The 22,525-nt window shown below is 37.8% G+C and overlaps 1 protein-coding gene across 1 annotated transcript in view; it reads right to left on the bottom strand.

Moving 5' to 3' along the window:
- The window catches only part of Taok1 (TAO kinase 1), a 112,376-nt gene that overhangs the window by 59,158 nt on the left and 30,693 nt on the right, over nucleotides 1–22,525 (bottom strand). The window contains exons 2-8 of the mRNA XM_070027372.1: nucleotides 20,205–20,429; nucleotides 13,421–13,492; nucleotides 10,139–10,240; nucleotides 9,618–9,663; nucleotides 8,584–8,680; nucleotides 4,824–4,937; nucleotides 727–818 (exon numbers count right to left, since the gene is read on the bottom strand). Of these exons, the coding sequence (XP_069883473.1) occupies nucleotides 727–818; nucleotides 4,824–4,937; nucleotides 8,584–8,680; nucleotides 9,618–9,663; nucleotides 10,139–10,240; nucleotides 13,421–13,492; nucleotides 20,205–20,336 (655 nt within the window). The 5' untranslated portion in view covers nucleotides 20,337–20,429. The remainder of the gene's footprint in view (nucleotides 1–726; nucleotides 819–4,823; nucleotides 4,938–8,583; nucleotides 8,681–9,617; nucleotides 9,664–10,138; nucleotides 10,241–13,420; nucleotides 13,493–20,204; nucleotides 20,430–22,525) is intronic.

The following is a 22,525-nucleotide window of genomic DNA, read 5'->3' as shown; positions in this document are numbered from 1 at the left end:
AATTGAGCCCTGGCCTTCTGCCACTAAGCCACATTCCCAGTCCCCTATGGTAGTTTCTATACCTACTGATACAGTCCCTATTTTATAAATCAAAAACAAAAAAGCAAATAAAAACTGTTAGAATATGCTATATAGCCTTAATTTCCATATCTAACTCAAAGTTATAAAAACCCTAGCTAGGAGTAACTGATAAATATTTTAGAGACCTTCTACAGATAGTAAATTTAAGAATTAAAGCATGTTGTAGGCTTTTTTCCCCCACCAGTCATGGGGCCTGAACTCTGGGCCTGGGTGCTGTCCCTCAGCTCTTCAGCTCAAGGCAAGCACTTTATCACTTGAGCCACAGCGCCATTTCCAGCTTTTTCTACTTATGTGGTACTGAGGAATTGAACCCAGGGCCTCATGCATGCGAGGCAAGCACTCACTCTACCACTATGCCACTTTCCTAGCCCTGTTCTAAGTGTTTAACAAATAGCAGCACAGGAAAATTTTTTTTAACTTAACAACAAATATATAATCTAATATATATTATATACATTATATTATATATATAAAATATAAATATATATTATATATATAAATTACCAGATAGCCAAAATAAAAACTTGAATAGATTTATTGCTCCCCTTAGGAACTGACATACAAATATAAGATTAAAATATGGTATGGTAACTATAGTAGAACACGGATCAAACTTAATACTAAGTAATGAAGAAAAATGCTTACCTAGTTCAATACATGTTATTCCAAGAGACCATACATCAACTTTGCCATCATATTGTCCTTCATCCATGGCTAAAATTACTTCTGGAGCCATCCTAAGATACATAAGTTCATTTAAATTAATACTAATGAAAAAGTATATTATCATTCAGAATGTAAGAATTGTCTATATGGAGAACATGGTTTGAATGTTAATATGTAAACAGAAGAATTTTATAATGGGAAATAACTACATTAAAATTTTAAGGTAAATATTCAGCAATATATATAATGTCTAAGATTCATGCTCATCATCTGTCATTATCATGTAACAGAATCCCAAAAGAATTCTAGAGCAGGGTTGTCTCAGGATTTCACTACAGACGTCTAAGGTTTGCGTGAAATACTGAATTTTTCCAGCTAGCAACAAATACTGTCAGCTCTTTTCCTTGACGCGACAACCTCATTTAATTTATTTAAGAAATATTTGCCACACTAACCAAAAAAGAAGAGCAATAGTTTGTGTGGCTCCCTATGCCAATTAAAAATGTTCGATGATAAAAGTAGGTAGAACAGCTCACAATTCGATCACACAATTATCAATTTCATAAGTATCTTAGTTACAAAATAAAACACTAAAACACTAACTCTTTTCTAAAGCTAGAGTTTAAAATTCTTCTTCTTTTTTTTTTTTTTGGTTGGTCATGGGGCTTGAACTCTGGGCCTCAACACCGTCCCTCAGCTCTTCAGCTCAAGGCTAACGCTCTACCACTTGAGCCACTGTGCCACTTCTGGTTTTCTGAGTGGTTTATTGGAGACAGGAATCTAATGGACTTTCCTGCCTAGGCTGGCTTTGAACCGTGATCCTCAGATCTCAGCCACCTGGGTAGCTGGGATTATAGGCATGAAGCCATTGGCGCCGGGCTAAAATTCTTGACAGTACCTTACATTTGAGATATATATATATATTTTTTTTTGGGGGGGGGGTCTGGTCGTGGGGCCTGAACTCTGGGCCTGGGCACTGTCCCTCAGCTCTTCAGCTCAAGGCTAGCACTCTACCACTTGACCCACAGCACCACTTCCGGCTTTTTTTCTTTTTGCTTATATGGTGCTGAGGAATCGAGCCCTGGGCCTCATGCATGCAAGGCAAGTGCTCTAACACTGAGCCACCTTCCCAGCCCCTATATTTTATATTAAGTATAGATGAGCACCTAAAAGAGCTGTTTCACTAGGACTAGTGGCCAGTCCCAATTAACGTATGTTTCTAATTCTTGTGTTCCAAATACACTAATAGAAATTAACAAGTATGTCAATAAATCATTTCCAATTGTCAATAATTGGGTGTTTCACAAATTTTCTTTAATATATGAGTTAAGTTTAGGATATTACCAAGTTAATTAGTTAAAAGTAGTTTTGTGGAGTCTTTTTATTGAAGGACTTTTCAGAGCCTTTAAATGTCTAATATTAATAATTTCGTTGTTGTTGTTGTTTTTTGGGTCCGGTCGTGGGGCCTGAACTCTTGGGCCTGGGCGCTGTCCTTCAGCTCTTCAGCTCAAGGATAGCGCTCTACCACTTGACCACAGCGCCACTTCCGGATTTTTTCTTTTTGCTTATGTGGTATTGAGGAATCGAACCCAGGGCCTCATGCATGCAAGGCACGCACTCTACCACTGAGCCACCTTCCCAGCCCCTAATATTAATAATTTCTAAAGGGGAGAATCATTAAACTTTATTCTCTTATAGAATTCATTTTCAGGTTTTTCCAGTTATTCATACTCCTGTGTCAGTCCTTAGTTGTTGGATTCTGTGTACAATTGGACCAAAAGAGTGATGGCCCTGTTAGGATGAAACCTTTTGATTTTTGATGAAATTGAATCATGAAACTAAGCACTAAAGAATAGAACACAGGTCCATGAAACAATTACAGATATAGATAGATGTTCAGAAAATAACTCTGATGGACAAAGAACCTATATAGCTAGAAACATCAAGTATTTGAACAAATAACATTTGATATTTTATTCTACCAGACAGCTTACCTCTGGATACATTACATTACTTGTGTATGTTAAACCTAAGGTGAAATCTAAGGAAAGGGGGGCTGTTGCAGAAATAGGGGAAAAGGATGTGGCTATAGCAGAAAAGAGGGTTTCTAGGCCATAATGACTCTCAAGATAATTGTTTCATTGCTAGGTACTGGTGGCTCATGCCTGTAATCCTAGCTACTCAGAAGTCTGAGATCTGAGGATCATGGTTTGAAGTCGGCCCAGGCAGGAAAGTCTGTGGGACTCCTGTCTCCAACTAGCCATTCAAGCTGGAAGTGGCGCTGTGACTCAAATGATAGAGTGCTAGCCTTTGGCAAAAGGAGCTCATAGTCAGTGCCAAAGCCCTGAGTTCAAGCTCCAGGACTGCCACTCCCCACAAAAAGCAAACTGTCTCAAAGTGGTAAGGCATTTGGTATTTTTTTCATATAAGGTTTGTCATTTTTTTGATAACACAAATGAGAGGAAAAAACCCTCATTTTTATAGCCAGAAGATAGCTTTTGTATGCATGAATCATATAGAAAGAGAAAGACACAGACACAAAGGTTCTGTACAAAAATGTTTGGTCATGGGCTGGGGAGGTGGCTCAGTGGTAGAGCACTTACTCTGCATGCCTGAGGCATTGGGTTCGATTCCTCAGCACCACATAAGCAAAAAGAAAAAAAAAAGCCGGAAGTGGCACTGTGGCTCAAGTGGTAGAAGAGCTGAGGGACAGTGCCCAGGCCCAGAGTTCAGGCCCCACGACCAGACCCCCCAAAAAGAAAAAAAATGTTTGGTCATTTATAGTGGTGGTTTTCAGGTTTGTTGATTCATTTAATTCCTAGAATAATAGCTTTTTATCTTCTTGTACACTTTAGGGTTAATATCTATATAGTTGCAAAATATTTATATCATATATATTATATATTATATGTATGTTTTAATGATACTCAAAACTGGAAGCTTTAGAACTGGTTCATTCAATTTATTAAAAACAGTACCACATTATTTAATTAGTAAAACTAATCTTCAGGTCCTACTGATCAGACAAACAGGAATAGTCTGTCACTTTCTGCCAGAAAAAGTCTGACTTCATTTCTCAATGCAAATAAAACATGTTAAACATGTCCTTACAACAATTGTCTCAAGGCTAAATTCTGCACTGGTTGAGGTAGAAGGAAAAAGAATGGAGAGATGGAGTTATTGAAAGATTTTTTTAAAAAGGACTAAAATTAAAATGAAAAGAGTAAAATAACAAAGAAGACAGTATCTTGACATGAGATTATGCCCTGATGGTTCTCAAAATGTGTCTCGATTTTATATCCCAGAGCAACACAACATTCTAATATTTCGAATGGGTAAGCCTTTCTTTTATAAAATAGAAGGGAAATTTCAAAGATCGGCAGGAAAGAAGATGTAGTGGACCTAAGTCATCACTCTCTGCATTTATAAAGAGTGTACATATGGAAGTTAAATATCTGAAAAATTATTCCCTTCTAAATTTTGCTGACATACATATGAAGTTATTTACAGATGAACTTAGATGATGTCTAGGATTTCCTTCCAAATAATTTATTCTTGAAATAGCACTGAAAAGGGATGTAACTCCTCTGTAAGGTATTTTCACAATTAAAAAAAGAAAAAAAAAGAAAGAATACTGAAAAGTCAAAATGAAACAGAAAAACCAAAAACCCTCCAAACCAGCAAGTCATTTTTAAGTACTCTCAATGTTAAGATCAGTGACACACAATAAATTAAATTTAAAGAAAACATACTCATGTAACTGTAACCCCTCCTCTGTATGGTATTCTCACAATAAAAAACTTATTTAAAAAAAGAAAACATAAAATCACTACTTAGCATGTTTATCTTGTTCTTTACTTGAATGTCATTTTTTTTTGACTCTCATATCCAATGAAATTAAGATAGCAATAGGAAAGCAAAGAGAGAATAAAGGGATAAAGACAAGAAAAAACAGAAGATGTAAAGGAGACATAAAATGTCCAAAATAGCAACAATACAACATTTGGAAAAACAACTGTAATCACACATTTCCTATTTCAGTTATGAGGATCAATATCAGATAGGGCTCTTCTTACCAATATGGTGTTCCCACAAAAGAATTGGCAGGGGATGCCATGGAAGCAGATCCAAAATCAGCAAGTTTCACCTGGCCTGGTTCTGTCAGAAGGATATTTCCTGCTTTAATATCTCTGGATTTAAGAAACACAGAAAATTACTTATCTTCCCTTCACTAAACTATGTTCAAAATAATAAAAACTGATTAAGAATGTGTAAGGGTATAAAAATAATCAAGTGCTACAATAATTTCACAATTGTGAAAATGAATTCAGATAACAAAAAATGCCCAAGTCAAATAAATATAGAGTAAACATGTTATAAAAGAGAAGACAACTGTAAAAAAGACAAAAATCAGGTACTTAGGGAGGGCAGTTGAGGGGGGATTTTGAGAGGGGATGAGCCTGATGAAAGTACATGGTATGCAAATACAGACAATTCAAAAGGAATCCCCACCCTTGGACAACTGATAGTAACAAAAAGTGTGGGGGACAAAAAAAGAAATCAGGCCGGGCGCTGGTGGCTCACGCCTGTAATCCTAGCTACTCAGGAGGCTGAGATCTGAGGATCACGGTTCAAAGCCAGCCCGGGCAGGAAAGACCGTGAGACTCCTATCTCCAATAAACCACCAGAAAACCGGAAGTGGCGCTGTAGCTCAAGTGGTAGAGCGCTCGCCTTGAGCTGAAGAGCTGAGGGACAGCGCCCAGGCCCAGAGTTCAAGCCCCATGACCGACAAAAAAAAAAAAAAAGAAATCAGGTACTTACAAAATATGGTCTATGTTTGAGTTTCTATCAATACAAACAATGGTTTTAATTGACTAAAAAGCCCTGTACAACATGAAAAATTCCTAAGTATAATATTTAACTTAAAATTTTAAAAATGAGCCGGGCACTGGTGCTCAAGCCTGTAATCCTAGCTACTCAGGTAGCTGAGATCTGAGGACTGCCGTTCAAAGCAATCCCACTCAGGAAAGTCTGTGAGACTCTAATAAAACCACTGGAAAATCAGAAGTGGAGCAGTGGCTCAAGCAGTAGAGTGATCACCTTGGGCCGAAGAGCACAGACAGGGACAGCGCCCAGGCCCAGAGTTCAAGCCCCACAACTGACAAAAAAACAAAAAATTAAAAATTAAAAAAACGCTGATCAAGGTGCACTGTACCCTTAAACGAGTTTTATACAACTATGTAATGATAACAAAGATATAGATATAGATATATAATTTTTTTTAAGAAAGAAAAAAAAGGGTCAGGTGCCAGTGGCTCACACCTATAATCCTAGCAATTTGGGAGACTGAGATTAGAAGAATGGTAATTTGAGGCCAGACTGGCAGAAGTTTGCAAGACCCTTCCTTCTCTACCAATACCTGGGCACAATAACATGTGCCCATCATCCTAGCTATAGTAGGATGTACAAAATAGGAAGATAAAGGTCCAAACATATATCCTAGCAGGAAGGGAGACTCCATTTCAAAAAATAACCGGTGCAACAAACGGTTAGAGGCATTCTTCAGTAATAAAATACCTGCCTAGAAAAACATGAGGCGTAAGTTTAAAACCCAAGTACTATCAAAAAAAAAAAAAAAAGGAAAAATAAAAAGAACCCCCTCCTCAAAATTGAAAATTAGTATTCACATAATTTTCAAACATTTAGTATAGTTCTCCTAGATATCAAATAAAAACAGCAATATTTGAATAATCAGTATTAAGGATCCCCAATTTTTTTTAATCTTACCTTTGGAAATAATAAGCATACTGTTTATCCAGTCTAAGAAAATTTTGGTTATTTATATGAGATTGTATGTCCAGTGGGGCTCTATATCACACACTTAACTTTATAAAAATTAAAAAAAGAAAAACTACATTTCCTAGCACTTGATTTTTATTTTTATTTTTTTGGGGGTCAGTCATGGGGCTTGGGCACTGTCCCTTAGCTCTTCAGCTCAAGGCAAGTGCTCTACCACTTGAGCCACAGCGCCACTTCTGGTTTTCTGGTGGTTTATTGGAGATAAAAGTCTCATGGACTTTCCTGCCCAGGCTGGCTTTGAACCGTGATCCTCAGTTCTCAGCCTCCTGAGTAGCTAGGATTATAGGCGTGAGCCTCGAGCGTCCAGTGAAGCACTTGATTTTTATTTTTTATTTTTATTTTTTTATTGTGAAAATACTGTACAGAGGGGTTACAATTACATGGGCAAGATAATGAGTACATTTCTTATCAAACATTGTAGCCTCCTCCTTTGTTTCCCTTCCCATCCAGCACTTGATTTTTAATATAGTACATATTAGTAACAAGTAGGTCTACTTTCTTTTCTTTTATTTTTTTTATAAATAGGAAGATATGTTTTTGTGTGTGCACAGGAAGTACTTTGGATTCCAGAAAACCTTAAGCTTCTAATTCTAATATTATCACTCTCTTATTTTCTAGTATGTGTATTTCCCTTGGACTTTACTAACCTCATCTAAAAATAAGTCATTAACTCAAAATGATTCTATTATGTAGTTTAATATGTACTTTCTCTAATAGAATTTTTTTTCTTGTCAATTGTCGGACTTGAACTCAGGACCTGGGCACTGTCTCTGAGCTATTTTGCTCAAGGCTAGTTAGTGCTCTACCAGTTTGAGCCATAGCGCCACTTCTAGTTTTCTGGTGGTTAATTGGACATAAGAGTCTCTTAGACGTTCATGCTTGGGCTGGCTTTGAACCGTGATCTGAGGATCTCAGACTCCTGAGTAGCTAGGATTATAGGCATGAGCCACAAGTGCCCGGTTCAGACGTTTTTTTTTTTTTGGTCAGTCGTGGTGCTTGAACTTTGGGCCTGAGCGCTGTCCCTCAGCTCTTCAGCTCAAAGCTAGTGCTCTACCACTAGAGCTACAGTGTCATTTCCAGTTTTCTCATGGTTTATTGGAGATAAGAGTTTCACGGACTTTCTTGCCCAGGCTGGCTTTGAACCACAATCTCAGATCTCAGCCTCCTGAGTAGCTAGGATTACAGGCTTGAGTCACTGGTGCCCGGCCATACACAATTTTTTAAAAAGCTAGTTTCTTTGTGAAACCCTAAATACCTAGTAATTGCTAAAAATTCATTACATATGGTTTAATTTAAAAGTTATTGTTCATTTATCAATTAGCTTGCTCAGCATACAATGTTCTTGCCCATGTTATGGAATTAATGGAACAAATCTAGCTAGTATTATCAGTTACACCAAAAGACAAAAGATGGGGGGGAGGGGGGTGGCTGGGAAGGGAGGTGAAGGGTAAACAAAGGAGGAGGCTGCAATGCTTGGTAAGAAATGTATGCATTATCCTGCCCATGTAATTGTAACCCCTCTGTACAGTATGTTCTCAAATAAAATAAAATAAAATTTTAAATTAAAAAAAAAAAAACCAAAAGACAAAAGATTGTTAGTTCTACATCTAATTCATTTGGCTTTGCCATCGTCAGGAAATTATAGCCATAAACTGAAGCATCTGGTATAATGAAAAAAAACAAACTAAATGATCCCTAATAGACCTTCCAGTCTGCAACTTAAATTTCTACTACAAATCCATGAAGTATGTATACTTTAGAAGACCTACTAGTATACATAGGCAAAAATTAAAATTATCCTAAACAAGACCAAGTGTACTCTTATGTTCTTCTTAATACATGAATAATCAATACAAGTTTATACTGGCTATTTAGCTAAAAACTACAAAAATGTCAAGGTCATTAAACTGTAGGGCTGATGAATTTAAAAAGCCAATATTTGTTTATCCAATATATAATGACTTTCAAAGCACTTACCTGTGGATCATAGTATGAGAATGTAAGTAGGCTAATCCCTGGAGAGCACCATGTGTAATTGCTGCTATTTCCACTTCTTGTAATGGCTTTTTGTGAACTTAAAAAATTTGAAAATTATTATTGAGGATATTTTGTTTAAAGAAACAAATATACATACCTGATATATAGGTATATTCTAAAAACTGACATTTAGCAAGAAGAAATTTATTTATGATAAAATGAAAGTACTAGGGCTGGGAAGGTGGCTCAGTGGTAAAGCGCTTGTCTTGCATGCCAGAGGCCCTGGGTTCGATTCCTCAGCACCACATAAGCAAAATGAAAAAAAGCCGGAAGTGGTGCTGTGGCTCAAGTGGTAGAGTGCTAGCTTTGAGCTGAAGAGCTGAGGGACAGCGCCCAGACCCAGAGTTCAGGCCCCACGACCGGACCCAAAAAAAAAAAAAAAAAGAAAGTACTAATCATCTAATATATAATTGAGTCAGTTGTTAAAGTATAAGTCCCAGCCAACTGCTCTTAGTTAACATTATTAAACAACTAAATGTGATTATAAAACAAAAGTACAAAAGTTCTCCCTTTATTTTTCAGTTTGTAAGACAGATCAAATTAAATAACAAGATATCCAGAAAAACATTTATAGTAACAATGAGAAAACTTGACTACACTGTAAGGATAGTACAGACTATGCTAATAATCCAGAAATGATTAAAGTTTTTATACTTTCTGGCAAGCTTTACATTTATTTAATATGAAGTGTTTAATCTCTAACATAATTTTTTTTTTTTCTGGTCCTACGCTTTGAACTCTGGGCCTGAGTACTGTCCCTAAACTCCTTTCACTCAAGGCTAGTACACTACCACTTGAGCCATAGCACCACTTCTGGCTTTTTCTGTAATTAATTGGAGATAAAAGACTATGAAGTTAGGCAGGCTTTGAACCATAATCCTCAGATCTCAGCCTTCTGAGTGATTAGGATTACAGGCATGAGCCACTGGTGCCCAGTTATTGTTATTTTTAAAAAATAACAAAAGGAAACCTACCTTCTAATAAATCTGAAGCAGATCCCAGACAGTATTCCATTACGAGCTAGATGAGGAAAACATTATAAAAGCATTAAAGTGTTATTGTGATTTATTCTATTTGAGACAAAATTTACCTACGGTGAAATAGACAGTGAAGGTGATACCATATAATTACACATGTAAAAAATTACATGTGCAATATTTTTATGTAAAGGTGATGTACAGAAGGGTTACAGTTATATAGTCAGGTAATGAGTTCATTTCTTTTTGAACAGCATCACCTCTCCCTCATTTTCTCCCAGTTTTTCCCTCCCAACCGTCCTCCCGCTAAGGTACACATGTATAAACTTTGGAGAGTATCTGTAGAATAGAACTTGAAAAAGTTCTAATCTCTTGTCTCCAAGTGCTAGGAAATACTGCTCTTCCTCTTCCAGGATAAATTAATATTTGAGTGCCTTTACATAACCAGTTTGAGCATTTTGAATTAAATCACTTTAAACCCAAACTAGCTAATATTAGGAGAAACAGCAAATACCAACCCATGCTGTGTGTTCACGTAAATAGCAGCCTTTGTATTCTATACTGTTAGGATGTTTTATTCTTTGTAGAAACTTGACTTCCTTAATAATATCCTGCCATTTCTGTAGGGAGAAAAAAAGGAATGGAAAGAATTATTAACAGCTGGTTTCCTGAAAAGTTGTAGATAAAAAAAGTCATTACTGAGTTAAGAAGAATTAACAACACACAACCTTCCTTTATTTTTAATTTCTAGATGAATGGTCAAAATTAAGTTTAAATAATATATTCAGCTTACAATTAAACTATATAATTTACCAAACTCATTTAAGGTAGGATAAATTTTAATTTGATAAAATTTATGAGACTTACTATGAATTTTTACAATTACATACCATCAAGCATGTTGATGGCTAGTATATGTTCTATTTCATGACTTTTCTTCAAAAGAACATATTTTTTGTCAGTTATGGGACTTGAACTCTGGGCTTGGACGCTGTCCCTGCACTCTTCAGCTCAAGGTAAGTTCTACTGCTTGAGCCACAGCGCCACTTCCAGTTTTCTAGTGGTTTACTGGAGATAAGAATCTCAGGGATGGAGCCGGGCGCTGGTGGCTCACGCCTGTAATCCTAGCTACTCAGGAGGCTGAGATCTGAGGATCGCGGTTCAAAGCCAGCCCGGGCAGGAGAGACCGTGAGACTCCTATCTCAAATAAACCACCAGAAAACTGGAAGTGGTGCTGTAGCTCAAGTGGTAGAGCGCTCGCCTTGAGCTGAAGAGCTGAGGGACAGCGCCCAGGCCCAGAGTTCAAGCCCCACGACCGACAAAAAAAAAAAAAAAAAAGAATCTCAGGGACGGGCTGGGAAGGTGGCTCAGTGGTAGAGTGCTTGCCTTGCATGCCTGAGGCCCTGGGTTTGATTCCTCAGCACCACATAAGCAAAAAGAAAAAAGCCAGAAGTGGCGCTGTGACTCAAGTGGTAGAGCGCTAGCCTTGAGCTAAAGAGCTGAGGAACAGCACCCAGGCCCAGAGGTCAGGCCCCACAACCGGACCCAAAAATTAAAAAAAAAAAACAAGAATCTCAGGGACTTTCCTGCCCAGGCTGGCTTTGAACCACGATCCTCAGATCTCAGCCTCATAAGTAGCTAGGATTACAGGCAGGGGAAGTAATAGAGAATTTAAATGGTTTGTAATCATATACCTCTAGTGTTATTACACAAACCCAAATGAAATAAAATATGTTCCTAAACAGAAAAAGATGGAAGTGGCACTGTGGCTCAAGTGGTAGAGCACTAGCCTTGAGCTGAAGAGTTGAGGGATAGTACCTAGGCCCAGAGTTCAAGCCACATGACCAACAAGAATAAATACATAAAGTAAAATGTGTAAGGTTTATTATAAAAGGATAAATTCAAAGGTGGGTGCCAGTGGCTCACACATGTAATGTTAGCTACCAGGAGGCTGAGCTCTCAGGATCATGGTTCCAAGGTAGCCTGAGCAGATAAGTTCATGATACTCTTCACTCGAATTAACCTCTAAAAAGCCCAAAGTGAAACCAAGGCTCAAATGGTAGAGCATCAAGTTTGAGCAAAAGAGCTAAGAGTCAGCATGCCCTGACCCTGAGTTTAAATCGCAGTACATCACACCTACAGAAATGGGTGAAGACTGTCAAGAGGTCTAGGGCATAGCTCAAGTGGAAGAGTCACTTGCCTATCATGTGCAAGGCTTTGGGTTGATTCCCTGTATCACAACATCAAAATTTTTAAAAGTTTAAAAAACAACTGTCAGACTCCTACATTTAAAAAGTAGATTACAAACTGGGCACCCATGGCTCATGCTTGTAATCCTAGCTACTCAGGAGGCTGATCTCTGAGGATCATGGGTGAAAAGCCAGCCTGAGCAGGAAAGGCTGTGAGACTCTTATTTCCAATAAACCACCAGAAAATCGGAAGTGGCACTGTAGCTTAAGTGGTAGAGCACCAGCCTTGAGCTGAAGAGGTAAGGGACAGTGCTAAGGGCCAGAGTTCAAGCCCCATGACCGACCAAAAAAAAAAAAGTAGATTACAGACAAGCACCAATGCCTCAAGCCTGTAATCCTAGCAACTCAGAAGGTTGAGATCTGAGAATATGGTTAGAAGTCAGTCTGGACACAAAAGTCCACAAGACTCCTATCTCCAATTAACCACCAAAAAAGCTAGAAGTATAGCTATGGCTCAAGAGGTAGAGCTCTACAACAAGGTTGGTAACACTGATATTGATGCTATTTTAAAGATAGATGCATAGCCAAGCACAGGTGGTTTATGCTTATAATCCCAGCTACTCAGGAGTCTGAGACCTGAGAATATTATGTGAAAGCCAGTTTAGGCAGGAAAGCCCATGTGGCTCTAATATCTCCAATTAACTACCAAAAAGCTGTGGCTCACCCAAGTGCTAGCTTTGAGCAAAGAAGACAGGGACAGAGCTCAGGCCCTGAATTCTCTCTCTCTCTCTCTCTCTCTCTCTCTCTCTCTCATACACTCATAGACATACATACATAGACATACACATACACACACACATACACATACACATACACACACACACACACACACACACACACACGATAGATGCAACCTAGCTTAATAGTGTAACGCTGCAAATTTTTCTCCATTAACAGTTAGAAATACAAGATGTATGTGCAAAAGCTAAATGGCTTAACATCACACTTATATTACGGAGTCCATACACATCTGTGAGCAGGTATAGCTTGCTTATTTATATAATACATTTTTGGGGAAAACTAGTGGTGAAAGTCTTTCAATCACATTTATATGATTATAAAGATTTGATTTTGTTCATTCTTCAAAAAATAAATTTATGTAATTAAATAATATATTCTAAAAAATCATATTAGTGAATTATTACTTCATCATCTTCTTTTTCTAACTGGTACACATTGCTTGTTGATTAGTTTAAGACAATTACTACCCAGTATCCTTTAGAAGATTATACCCGACTAATTTACTACCAAGTACATTTTATTCTACAGTTCTTACAAACTGACCATCCTTCTAAGATAATATATTAGACTACAATTTTAAAAACTGGCAGCAGGGGATCCAATTGGGAGGCTTTGGAGAAGCCACTAATATTTAGTTTATCGTTCTAGGCAGTAGTTAAATGGGTACCATTAGTTAGTAAAAAAAATTCATTGATAAACATATAATTTATACACTTTTAAAATGTGCATGACAGATTAAAAAATTCTATTTCTCTTCAATTAAAAATAGTATGTCCTTTTAAAATGCCAAAAAGAATGTAAATAACCTACCTCGGTAGACTGCTTTCCACTATAGGACATCTTCTTGATAGCCACCACTTCATTAGTGCGCACATCTCTTGCCTAAAAAAGAACAAAGGACTACTGTAAAAATCAATACATTATATTTGAGAAATCACTTAAGAATAAAGATGTTTGTATACTACCAGGCCAAAAATCACAACAAAACTGCCTTTAGAGATGGAAGCATGGCTAAAATTGATAGAGGACATGATCAGCAATCAAAAGGAAGAACATTTTTTAAAAAATGAAAAAAACAAAAACAAAAACAAAAAAACCTGACTAGGACTGATCTGCCTAGGCTGGCTTCAAACTGCAGCCCTTAGATTTCAGCCTCCTGAGTAACTAGGATTAGACATGAGCCACCAAAGCCTAGCTGTAAGAATCTTTTATATATTTTGGCTAGAAGTCTATTTCTTTAAAGTTCAAAGCAAATATTAAGACAAAAATTATGACATAGTAACTATGATATGTTTATATTTCCATATAATATATAATAGCATAAAATATAGTTAATAATTTCTAAATTTTATTTGTTGTGATATAAGTATTACCAAATGTACTAGGGAAAAATATGATATTCTTCTAGTAAGGTAATAATGTCTAACAAGTTATTTTGTAAAGAAAGTATTTAAATTAAAAAAATACTGTGTATGTAAGAATCAAACTATGGACAGCTAACAAGAAACATAGCATTACCCATCTTCTCTTTTTACCATAAGAGAAAACGAGACACAGGATCACAGTTTAAAGTCAGTCCAGACAAAAAAGCCTAGAAGACTATCTCCAAAATAACCAGCAAAAAAGCAGGGCTGGAGGCATGTGGTAGAGCACTAGCAAAACAAGTAAGCCCAAGTCCCTGAGTTCAAATCCTAAGACTGGAAAAAAAAAAATCTATAAGTTAACATATCGAATTGAAATCCCTTTGTACAACTACTTAAAGATTAAAAACAATGATCTCAATTCACTGTCAATTAAGTACATGTAAATAACCACTAGGCTAATGTGAACAACACTGTCATTTTTGCAACTGAAAATACATATATCCCACAAAAAAGTATAACAGAAACCAAGACCTGCCTCCCACAATTTTTATAAAGAAAACAAAAATTATGTTAGGCTCTTATATAGTCTACTGCATTTATAGGTTCTCAAATCAGTGTTTTTGCTTTTTTCAACTTTCTTATTTCATGTATCATATTGGTTCTATTTAAGATATTGGAAATTAAGAGAAAATTTTATCTTCCTTGAAATCTAGAGTGATATCCAACTCTCTGGTTGTGTTTCAAATACTATGATGCCAGTCTTTGATTAGCTTGGATGAGGAGACAGCCATGCTTTCGGAGTTGGATTTTTGTTGTAATTCTTATTTTTTTGGCCAGTACTGACATATGATCTCAGGGCCTTGAGCTTGTATGGCTTACGTGCCAAACCTTTTTTTTTTTTTTTTAAGTGTTCTTCAGAATTGACTCAAATTTGAACTCTAAAGTGTATACTCACTTTTTTCAATAACTGCCACTAAATTGAGCTTTCAGAATTCCTCTCTAAATTATCACAAAAGCATCTGAACCTACTCTCCATTCTTTTACCTCTAATACATGCCAATTTTTCCATTACATTGCTCCAAGATTCATTTTATGTCTCACAAGTTAAAATCAGTATTTTTATTATATTGCAGTGGCTTCTTCCAAACTTCAGAATAAAACTTGCTTTTGGGAGGGGGAGGAGCAGGGGAATGGTCCTGGGGCTTGAAGTCTGAACCTGAGCACTCCCTGAGCTTTTATGTTCAAATGTAATGCTCTACCTCTTAAGCCACAGCTCCATATCTGGCTTTTTTGTGGTTAACTGGAGACAAGAGTCTCACAGACTTTTCTGCCTGGGCTGGCTTTGAACCATGCCCTTCAGATCTTAACCTCTTAAGTAGCTAGGATTACAGGTATGAGCCACCAGTGCTGGCTAAAACCCACATTTCTTCTTGTAGCATAGACAGTCCTTCAATGATCTTTGCTGTCTACCTTCTTTGTTCCATCACCACAAGTTTACTTCCCAATGCAAACTTTGATTCCAGATATATTTCTTCAGATCAGTTTCATCAACTAACTGGCAAAGGTCTAGATTTAGAATAAATCTATACTTCTATTTTAAAATTTTTAATTCACTGACTTGAAACTCCTTTGTACAACTACTAGAAGAAAAACCAGTAGTACATATAAAGTAATTACTTGAAATTTTTAGAGATCAACAAATGCAGGCAAGATTTAGAGATTAAAAGTTAAGAGAATAAAATAAAATTTTAAAAAAGAACTCCAAATTTGTCTCAGCTTCACCTATGCAAAAAAAGAAAACCTAAATTCAAGGAGGGTTGGGCGCTAGTGGTTCACACCTGTAATTCTAGCTACCCAGGAGGCTGAGTTCTGAGGATTGCAGTTCAAAGCCAGCCTGCGCAGGAAAGTTCATGAGACCCTTATCTCCAGTTAACCAGCAGAAAACCAGAAATGGCACTTTGGCTCAAGCGGTAGAGTGCTCACCTTGAGCTGAAGAGCTGAGGGACAACACTACATACATACATACATACATACATACATACATACATACATACATACATACATACATGGAGGAAGTCCAGAGTCAAGAGCTACCAAAGGATGGGTAGGAGAGATGGGTGACAATGTTGTCAGACACTTTGTACTCACACACTGTTTTGTAGAATGGGAACATCTTTGCACGACTACTTAAAGATGATAATAAATAAATAAATAGAGCCACGAAAGTGTGGAACACAAAGGCACAATCTCCAAAGGGATAGATAAAAAGCAGCTTAAAAACTTACTGATTTCCCTCAAAAAAATTAACTCCCAAACAGCATCTAAATATGCCTGAATACTCAGCAGAAAATAGTAGTTGGAAGACTGATGCCAGAGAAGTAAAGTTTTCAGAAAATAAGAAATGTTGGACAGGTGGAAGCCAGAACTCAAACCCCACCAAAATCAATGAGCCTTGATAAATACTTGTGACATTATGTTTGAATTCCCAAAAGCCACACTTCAGTAATAAGGGTAAAAGTATATAGGCAAATCTATCATCAAACTAGACTAAAAGGGCCTAACATCATTTCATGATGAGTCACCAGTATATCATCTTACTGCTAAAAGTAAATGATTGGTTTTGAAGAAAAATAACAACATCCACAGTCTCAAAAACTCCCCTTTACTAGAATCCACACAGTATATTTGAACATATCAAGTTGATTGGAATACATTGTTTACATGTATAAAATTTCACAATGAAATTCCCTTGTACAATGTACACTAATATATTCTCCTTCACAATAAAGTATGTATTCAATACAAACATATGAGGCGCCTGCCCACAATGTGAAGTGTTCCATTGTCCAGTATTTCATTTACAACCTGGACAACACTGTACTGACCTTCAAGCTGCTCGTCTCTATTCCTTATTATGATGACCTGTATTACCCCAACTTCAGCCACTCCCACTATTCACTCACTAGATGTCCTGACACAGGACTAAATAAACTTTACTACAAGCCTGGAAACTCTTTTTTTTTTTTTTTTTTTTTTTTTGGTCATGGGGCTTGAACTCGGCCTGGGTGCTGTCCCTCAGCTCTTCAGCTTTTCAGCTCAAGGTGAGCATTCTACCACTTGAGCCACAGCACCACTTCTGGTTTTCTGGTGGTTTATTGGAGATAAGAGTCCTTCAAACTTTCCTGTCCAGGGCTGGCTTTGAACTGCAGTCCTTAGATCTCAGCCTCCTGAGTAGCTAGGATTACAGGCGTGAGCCACCAGCACCCGGCTTATTTTTATTATGTACATTCTTTCTTACATTTCTGAAGGATTTACTTGACACTATGGAATACACAAACTGCTGCTCCTAACTAGAGTACATTGTAGCATAACTTTTCAAGCAGCTATCACATAACATCAAGAGGAGGACACATTGTTTCCCACTCCAAATATAGGGAAATTTATCTATAGTGACAAAGCTGTAGCCTAAAGCAGGAATCATACTGTTCCCCTCAAGTAATGACAGTTATAACAACCTTTCCAATAACAACTCAGAATCAGAACTGAGATAATAATCAACAAGAATATACTTTACTTGGGACTGATTACCTATGCTTACCTCTCCCCTCTACCCCAATTCTTCCCCCAATGTAAACCTAAAGCTCATGTGTATACCTTAAAGATGGGCTGAAGTGCATACTTTGCCTCTTCCTCAGCACACTCAAATCCAGCTAATAAATCTCTTTCCTCTGCCCTTCACCAATATTCACCTGTGTTTGGCAGAGTGGAACAAATAGCTAGACCAAACTTGCTGGAATCCGTGGTGTACACCTCTAACCTAAAACTCAGGTTACAGGTCCATACTGTATTCTCTAGCCACCCAAAAGTCACATAACCACCACCTTGGTTATGAGCTGAACAATCAGGGTATAAGTGAGCTTGTGTTTTAATAATACTTAATTTACTTAATAACAGTACCAAAACACAAGAGCAATGGTGCTGGCAATTTGAATATGTCAAAGAGAAGCCCTAAGTATTTCCTTAGAATAAAAAATGTGACTTGGTAAATAGTTCTTCCAATATAAGGGAGAGGAAAACTATATGTTGACATTGCTATATGTTGACATTGCTCTACAATAAGAATAAAGCTTTTATTCATGAAGTTATAAAAAAGGAAAATAGAATTTATGCTATATTCACAATCACACACCAAACTGAAAAAGGCACATGGAAAAGACATTAAATATAATGTTCAATGTTATCTTCAGTTTCAGATATCCATGAGGGAGAGAGTACCTTAGATTATCCTCTAAGGATGAGGGAGAGGTGTTAGGAGTTTTAATTTTTTCTCTTTTATATTCTATTAATGTGCAAAAACACAGGAGTCATGCACAAAGCAGGAAAATGAAAAGAAAAGGCCAGGTGCTTAAACTTTAACTAGCATTTTAAGAGACAGAAAGGCTTGAGGTTGCTGGGGATGTTAACAGGAAGCTAAGGTATACTGTGGAGATGAAAGTAGACAAAGATTGTGTTATGTAACAGTCCTGAGTACTAGTCATCTTTAGTCTGGGCCAGGTGTCAGAATCCCAGTCTTTTATTCCTGTGAATATTGCTTGCTTGCTTGCTTGCCTTCTTGCTTTCTTTCTTTTCTTTTTTCTTCTTTTTGTAGGTCATGGGGCTTGAACTCTGGGCTTGGGCACTATCCCTGCGCTCTTCAGCTCAAGGCAAGCACTCTACCACTTGAACCACAGCACCACTTCCGGTTTTCTGGTGGCTAATTGGAGGTAAGAGTCTCACGGAGTTTTCTGCCCGGGTTCTGAACCGTGATCCTCAGATCTCAGCCTCCTCAGTAGCTAGGGTTAGAGGTGTGAGCCACAGCACCTGGTGAATATTTTTTCTTAAGGGTTATCAGGAGTGGGGTGGGAGATGTTTTGCTAGGGATTAACCCAGAGTACCTATTAAGTAATTGTTCTACCACTGAGCTTACCCCCTCACCCACCAGACCATCCAAAAGAACAGCTTCTGCCAGTGGGCATTGTTTACTACTGTGGCTGGATATAAATTTCTTTTCCAAAAAGGTTAGCTTTTCAGAATTATTCCTTTGCCTGTAATAATATTCCCCTATTATTTTCTCTAAATAACCAACTCAAGTATGCAAATGACATATATTTAGAGTGGGATACTTTCCTCTCCCCCAACTCTTATTTTTTGTTAAAACATTTGGTGCTTTATCCTTGGCTCCCGAACTGCCTATACAACAATAAAGATGAAAAACAGCCTTTGTTATTTATAACAAGCCCCTTCAGCTACTAGGGCTTGCCTTAATGAGATGGTTTTTGGAAAGTCCCTCGAATGGTAGGGCTGTTTCTCAGGGGAGGCAACAAATGTGCTCAGCAGTGAAGGAAGAGAGGCTGAAGAGAGAGTTAATCACCAATAGCCAATAATTCAATCAATCACTGTAATAAAATAGCATAATAATCCAAAAGGACTGAGCTCAGGGGCTCCCAGGAAGGTGAATAAGAATACATCCAGGTGCTGGTAGCTCACACCTGTAATCCTAGCTACTCAGGAGGCTGATATCTGAGGATCAAGGTTCAAAGCCAGTCCAGACAGGAAAGTCCATGAGAATCACCTCCAATTAATCACCAGAAAACCAGAAGTGGAGCTGTGGCTTAAAGTGCCCGGGCCCTGAGTTCAAGCCCCATGACCAACCAAAACAAAGATAAACAAACAACAAAAACAAACCAAAAAGCCCAACCACATGCTAAAAGAAAGCTATTGCCTTAATTCCTAGGAGTCAGAAGCTCCTATACTGAGCAAGGTTTCAGACTACATTCTCTGGATCTCTTCATCTGTGTGAAGAAATATATTTGTATTATTTCTTTGCAAAAGTGACTTCTTATATGATGTACTAATTGGTGCACATCTAATGTAAGAAACATGTTGTCAGGAGATATTGTAGGAGTCTTTTACTTGGTAAACTCTGTGTGTATGTGAGTGTGTGTGTGTGTCTGTGTACACACACACACACATTTTTTTTAATCAATCGGAGGCTTGAACTCAGGGCCTGGGCACTGTCCTGGAGCTCTTTTTACTCAAGGCTAGCACTCCTCCACTTGAGCCACAGTGCCACTTCTGGCATTTTCTGTTAATGTGGTACTAAGGAATTGAACCCAGGGCTTCATTTGTGGTAGGCAAGCACTCTACCACAAAGCCACAAAGCCACATTCAATCAAACCTTTAACACTTACAAAATACACTGCTCCAAAGCTTCCATGGCCAATTTCTCTGAGATCTGTGAAAAGCTTTTCTGGATCTTCTTTGAAGAAGAGCTCTGCAATTTCAGGGTCCTTTAGACTGCCAGCTCTGTTAGTTGATGGCATCCTGCTGGGCAGTCAGCTGTCTGATTCTAATTTTATACTGCTATCCCAATCCTTGGTTCATCTGTATGAATGAAGCCACGTTGGCATATACTACTGTAGAGAAATAAAAAAAGAAAAAGGTCAGGAAACTAAAAGCTATTAAGAATAATTAGTGTAAGATCATTTACTGACAGCATTCACAAAATCAAGTTAGGTCTAGAATTTCACTAAAACACACTGAGCTGGAAGACTGTGTGGTTCACCCTTGCAATCCTAGCTACTCAGGAGGCTGAGATCTAAGAATCATGGTTCAAAGCCAGCCCACGCAGGAAAGTCCATGAGACTCTTATCTCTAACACACACACACACACACACACACACACACACACACACACACACACGCACGCACGCACGCACATGGACAAGTGCATGTGTGCCAGAAGTGGAACTATGACTCAAGTGGTAGAGTGCTAGCTTGGAGAACACAAGCTCACGAACAGCAACCATGCCTTGAGTTAAAAACAAACAAACCAACCCACAGAGTGGTCTACTACTGCATAAGTTCCTACCTCATCACAATCACCTGTGGCACATTAAAATTAAAACAACAAACAAAAAAAATCTTCTATACTTTAGTGTGGTGGTGGTGAAAGACTGTTATCTTGAGCCACTGAGGAAGCAAAGATCAGAGGATCAAAGTTGAACAACATACTTTAGAACTGACTTAATTAAACCTCAAAGGGGATTAAAAGCTCCATCAAAAAAAAAAAAAGGAACACACTGCAGAATTCTATCAAGTTCTTCTCTTGATATTTACCATGTCATTACATTGCAATTACAGCTTAACTGCTTCTAACTGAAAGTAAAAACTTCTCAACTCAGTTAAATGAATATGAAAATATGGAAATTTCTCTATATTCATCAAAGTTGGAAAAATAGTGCTACAAGAAAAATAGTACTACAAATAAAGTCTGAGCTCAGAAAATACATTTGCCACAAACATGTTTCTGATGGATCTCACTTTTGGTTTTAGCTTTTGACATCACAGAAAGTACATAAAACAGTTTGATATTACTTGTGGTTCAGATAACACTGCAAATGACAACAAAACCTTTCAAATATAGCCATCATTTTGCATTATAACTTTAATATGAACACACAAAGATTATGAAGTCTGCATCAAAGATATCTGAAGACATTCAGTGTCCAACAATAAATTGTTATTCTTTTTCAGAATAATCTTAAATTTAAACTGAGTGCCAGTGACTCATGCCTGTAATCCTAGCTACTTAGGAGGTTGAGACCAGCCCAGGCAGAAGAGTCTGAGAGACTACATATCCAAACTAGAGATATGGTTTAAGTGGTAGAATGGCAGCTGTGAGGAAGAAAGCCAAGTGAGAATATGAGGCCCTGAGTAGCAGCACTAAAGTGTAACTTTTAGCTATAGACTTAAAAGTCACAATACAACTTTACCACTACTAAACCATCAGTCTGCTATGTGACAAGTGGCAGGAAAAGTGGTGAGAAAATAGTGATATTAAGTCCTTTATTGCCCGGGCACTAGTGGCTCACGCCTGTAATCCTAGCTACTCAAGAGGCTGAGATCTGAGGATCGCAGTTGAAACCCAGCCCAGACAGAAAAGTCCAGGAGACTCTTTTCAGTTTTTTGTTTTTTTTTTCTTTTTGGTCCAGTTGTGGAGTCTGAACTCTGGACCTGGGCGCTGTCCCTCGGCTCTTCAGCTCAAGGCTAGCGCTCTACCACTTTAGCCATAGCGCCACTTCCGGCTTTTTTCTTTTTGCTTTATGTGGTGCTGAGGAATCGAACCCAGGGCCTCATGCATGCAATGCAAGCACTCTACCACTGAGCCACCTTCCCAGCCCCGTCCAGGAGACTCTTATCTCCAATAAACCACCAGAAAACTGGAAGTTGTGCTGTGACTCAAGTAGCAGAGTGCCAGCCTTGAGCTTCTTTTGCTCAATGTTAGCACTCTACCACTTGAGCCACAGCGTATATGTGGTAGTGTGTATGTGGTACTGACTAATCAAACCTTCATGCATGCTAGGCAAGCACTCTACCACTAAACCACATTCCCAGTCCCACTCGTACTGTTTTTCTTACAAATATAACCATGCCTCAAAGAATTATATAAAGCTAAAATCTATATAATAGAATTTGTATCATTAACTGTGTAGTAAAGGGAAAGGAGTTA

This window comes from Dipodomys merriami, unplaced genomic scaffold, assembly GCF_024711535.1.
Source record: "Dipodomys merriami isolate MVZ:Mamm:240054 unplaced genomic scaffold, mDipMer1.0.p SCAF_19, whole genome shotgun sequence".
Taxonomy (NCBI): Eukaryota; Metazoa; Chordata; class Mammalia; order Rodentia; family Heteromyidae; genus Dipodomys; species Dipodomys merriami.
Note: the sequence above shows the minus strand (reverse complement) of the source record. Positions and strands in the feature narration are given on the sequence as shown.